This window comes from Carettochelys insculpta, chromosome 28 (genome assembly GCF_033958435.1).
Source record: "Carettochelys insculpta isolate YL-2023 chromosome 28, ASM3395843v1, whole genome shotgun sequence".
NCBI lineage: Eukaryota > Metazoa > Chordata > Testudines > Carettochelyidae > Carettochelys > Carettochelys insculpta.
Genome location: NC_134164.1, coordinates 8,400,886 through 8,405,770, shown reverse-complemented (window position 1 = coordinate 8,405,770; position 4,885 = coordinate 8,400,886). Strand labels below are relative to the sequence as shown.

Genomic DNA, 4,885 nt, shown 5'->3' with positions numbered 1-4,885 from the left:
GGCGTCACCGCGCTGCTGCGTGGCATGCGCACTAGGCCTCGGACCCCACCGCCCAGCCGCGGGGTGTATGTGGGGGGCGGAATTCCAGAGCCCGCCCGCTATGGGGGGGGGGGAGGTCCGTGAGCCACCTCCCACACACAGGGTAGAGGGGGGACAAGACCTGGGGCTACCCCCGCAGCCGCAGTACATGGGGGGCGGAATCGCTGACCCACCCCATAAAAGACAGTAAAGGAGGGAGGCTTTAGGCCGTTCCCACAAACACACCCCCTGGGGGGGCAATCCCTCACCCACCCTCCACATATACAGAGCAAATAGGGGACAACCCCGAGCCCCCCCCATAGCCACACACACCCCCGGTAAATGGGGGGCATCCCCTAGTCACACCCCCCTACACAGGTAAATGGGGGGGAATCCCTGAGTCCCCCCTCTCCGCAGGGTAAATCCCTGGGCCACCCCAACCTTTGTATCTAATTATGACGTCCTTTGCGTGAAGCTCCCAGTGAGATGGAGCATTTTGCCTCAGAAAGTATTGCAGCATTATGGGTCCTCTTATGTCTGAAATCAAACAAGGTAGATACCGGCCAGTGAAGACCCACCTCAGTCTTGTAGGGCCGGGGTAGTAAATCTACCGTGCACACTTTTATGCAGTTAGCATGCAAAATAAGTCAGTAACTGCCTCAATTATATTTTTTCAGTATTACTAACTTTTCTTATACCCTAGCTTCTAGAGGCATATAGGAGAATCTGTTTTCATTTAAAATACATTTCCAACCCAGCTGAGCATGGACAAGGAAAAACCAGGAAAATGAGGATTAAGTGCACCTCAAGCCAAATAAAAATAGTTTTGGGATTCTTAACGGTTGTGATGTTCAAGCCACCCATTATTTTAGTCATGGGCTGTCAAACATGTTTCTTTAAAACTTCCAATACTGAAAATTCCCCTTCTTCACTTGGAAATCTACTCTAGGACTTCCACTTTGAAAGTTTTCCCCACTGTCTAATTTAAATCTCTTGCTGCAGAATAAGCCCATTACTTTTTCACCTTCCTTCAGATGACATAGAGGACAGCTGATTATTGTTCTCTTTATAAGAATTTAAAGTTATCAGATTCCCCACCCCCACCAGTTGTCTTATTTTTAAAAAATTATTTTCCTCATGGGTTGGGTATTCTCAAACTTTTATCATTTTTATTACTTTCTTCTGGACCCTCAATACATCAACATCTTTCCTGAAGTGTGGTAGTGAGCCAAAATGGACAATACTCCAGGGGAAACATCACCTGTGCTGAACATGACAATTATCTCAAGTTTTATACACAACAGTTGTCACTGCACCCCCAAATGCACACCACCTTTTCACAACTGTATCACATTATGGACTCATTCAATTTGCTATCTACTATAACCAAGTTTATCATTTTCTATCATTGGGCTAAAGCTTCCAGCTGCCCTCTCTGCAGCTACCAGTCCTCGTGGGGTCACTCCAACAGGTGCCCAGCCATACCAACAGGCAACCGGGACAAGCAGACACTATAGCTGCCTAGCTGCCAAGGGAGCAAGGGGACCCTGAATCTTCCCAGCCATCATGGGGGTGGGGTAAGGGGACACCTGAAGCACCTACTCTCAGCAGGTAGCAGGAACTTCCCCCCACTCCCCATTTTATCAGAGATATTTTTAGTAAAATTTAGGGATCGGTCATAAGCTTCTTTGAATTTTTGTTTATTGCACATAAGCTGTCTGTGACTTATAAAAATATCTGAGATAAAATATTACCATTAACTATAACACCCAGATCGTTTTCAACAGCACTATCACTTAGCCCATTTCATAGTTGTATATTTGATTATTCATCTTTAAGTGAAGTACTTTGCATTTGTCTTTCTGAATTTCATTTTCCTGAATCCAGATCAATTCTCCATCTAAACAGCTAGACCACACCATCTTGGCTTGCTTATGACAATGTTGAAATATACAATTTTCTGCCTACTTAGAAAAGTACTCCAGGTTGCACCCACAGACAAACATGTAGTGGTGCATCTAATTTTAGGCCTTTGATTTGTGACTTCTCACAAGTTCCTAAAGCTTGTAATGTTTGAAAGGCTTTAGTTTATGTTCTCCTGCCCACATCTGGGTAGCAGAAGAGAACCGAACCTGTATTTAGAGGGCATATAAGATACTCCACGTGCCTAAGGATTTTAGAATCAGGTTGATCACAATAGATACATTTTAGAGATATGGGTGGACCTATACGTGGCGGGTGGGAATGGGTATGAGCAGCAGAGTTAAACTGGTGACAATCTCAGCTGAGATGAATTCCCCAACTCAAATATTCAATTGTAATTCCAATAAATATTATATATAATGGGGGGAAGATCAATTTTAACAATTTCAAATCACTTTCCCCACATCCCTACCATGGGACTAAATTAAGAAATGTTGCGAGTAATGCAAGTAGATTAGTGTCGGGTTCATGAATCCTTCATTTTGCAGTATTCTGGCAGTCTCAGAACTGCTCATAAAACTTTCTGAAAATTTAACCTCTTGGGATGCTCTATATGTTTCTTCAATAAAAATACTATGATTTCTTCCATGATCAATACTCAATTACTCATGAAACTGGAGACATTAATAAGATATCTAGTGACTTAAGACAGATACATTAATCTCTCTTGTGATTAGCCTACCTCTCAAAATATTAATACGGGTATAGATATCATCCATGCCCTTATCATCCAAAGGCAGTCTGTTCCACAATCCTCTTAATTCTAGAATCTCATTCTCTTCGCCCCTCCCTCCCCTCGCCCCCCAGGTTTAAGCACTACCAAATGAAAATGGCCTGACACCTGCATTTTGTCTATGGCAAGCAAGGACTTGCTTGTTCCTGTTGTGTAAAAAGAATGGGAATTGCATGGTAATTTCCAACCACAATGCTAGTGAAGGTTATATACTGTAAGTCAGACCTATAGATAAGAGCTTCTCTTAAGACACAGCATTCTTGACAAGTTTGCTGGAACACAGTGGAAAAGCAGAACTCTAATGAGCTGTTTCCATGTAAAGTCTGAACAGAAGTTCTCACAGACGAGATGAGGGTTTAATAGAGGCCATACTGAGAAAGAACAAGGAGTCATCCAAAGTAAAGAAGGCAGTTGGAATACTTCAGTCATATTTTACTCGTTTCATTTTCATAGACAGTTTGTATGAATGTTCGTATTACAAAATTAGCTGCCATGGCTCAAAAGAGAATGGAACTTTAGCAAAAGCACTCTATTCAAAAGAGAGGACAAACTATATTTTTTAAAAAAGAATTTCGTGACACTGTATGACTCACTCTCTCTGAAGCTAAATGGAGCTAAAAGAATAAAATTACACATAATTTTATGCTATTTTTGGCTTTAAATTATTTTTCACCAGCTGTTATAAAATGATTATATTTGTATGTCTTATCACGTTACAGATTTTTGCATTCAAATCAGTGTAAATGTCTCATGCTCTAACACATCTTAGCACATGCTGTTTCAACAGCAGCTCATTGTTATTGCCTCAGAACAAAGGTTACACAAAGCATCAAACATGAAAATGGAAGAGAAACCCAAATGATTTCATCAGAAAAACTGTGGCGAGCATTTTACAAGCAACGATAAAATGCTTTTTAAGTGGGAAACCTCTATAAAATGCAGAGCTTACACAGCAGCTTGCTTGTGCAGTCGTGTCCATTTCTTCACCCCTAACCCTCCACATGCACCTCTCCCGGCATGTTCAAAATCCTGAAATAAATATTTCAATGGATCAAAAAGTGTATATAAACCTCTATATTTTTTCTGCTGGCTCAGGGAACAGGGAAGCTGCACAGATATTTAATTGCAAATCTAGCCTCTTGCTGAACATTAGACAGTGACTGTCATAAAAATGATGAAAATATTTTAGAGGCAATATTTACAGTTAAGAGTATTTAAATCTAGATGAAGCTGCCATCTCACCATGCATTCATTTCTGAAGAAAAACACAAGGTACAGCATTTACAGTGGATTAAGCTTACAACATTCTTAACTACAGATAGGAAATAGTGCTCATGTATGCCACTCCCTGATATCTAACCATTCCACAGCTTTTTTCTTTATGCAAACCATAGATTGTGCAATACTGTTTCAGTGCCTTGTGTTTGCAAAAAAATTATCTTTCTAATCTATACTTGTTTTAAATCCCTGAAATATCCATACCATATATGGAAGGCTTTATGTGTTGCACCTTTGCAAGCTTGATGCAGACACAGAAACACACCCATGTTTATTGTGCAGTTTCACTAAGACGGGGGAGATATTTTCCTCCCCCTAAATTAAGTGGAAAAAAATTACCTGTAATTTTAAAAATCTCCAAGCACTGATGTGTTACAGTTAAAGATTAGAGTTATATATATATATTGTTTAAATCATAAAAAGGAGTTTAAGGAATAATGAAAGTTTGAGGGTTTTTTTTTTTTTTTTTTAAAGCATCAGAAGTAGCAAAATAATTCAACCATCTGGAAGAAAGCTCAGACACAAAACACCCTCTATACATATCTGTAATTTGGGTAAACAGTGTAGCGAAAAGTATACAGTGGAAAAGCAAAGAGCGTTTCTCTTAATGGCCAACAATGTTTGAAGAACTGTAAGGTTACGAAGTTGACTAGCTCTTTGTACCCTCTGAATTAAAAGTCTACACTTCGCACTGAGATAGTGTTTCCTTCAATGGTTTCACATGGCTTTCACTTTGATTTGCTTCATCTTCATCTGCTTCTTCTCAAGCTTTTTCTGCTCACGCCGCAAAGCAGCTTCCTGGAGGAAGAACGCAGAGAACTGAATGAACATTTACACTTTCACGGTAAAAGCAAGTTGACAATTTGAGAAGGT

General features: G+C 40.3%; 1 protein-coding gene across 1 annotated transcript in view; it reads right to left on the bottom strand.

Moving 5' to 3' along the window:
* Positions 1–3,084: 3,084 nt before the first annotated feature.
* CCDC47 (coiled-coil domain containing 47) overlaps positions 3,085–4,885 on the bottom strand; it is a 28,955-nt gene continuing 27,154 nt past the window's right edge. The window contains exon 13 of the mRNA XM_074978973.1: positions 3,085–4,810. Within this exon, the coding sequence (XP_074835074.1) occupies positions 4,730–4,810 (81 nt within the window). The 3' untranslated portion in view covers positions 3,085–4,729. The remainder of the gene's footprint in view (positions 4,811–4,885) is intronic.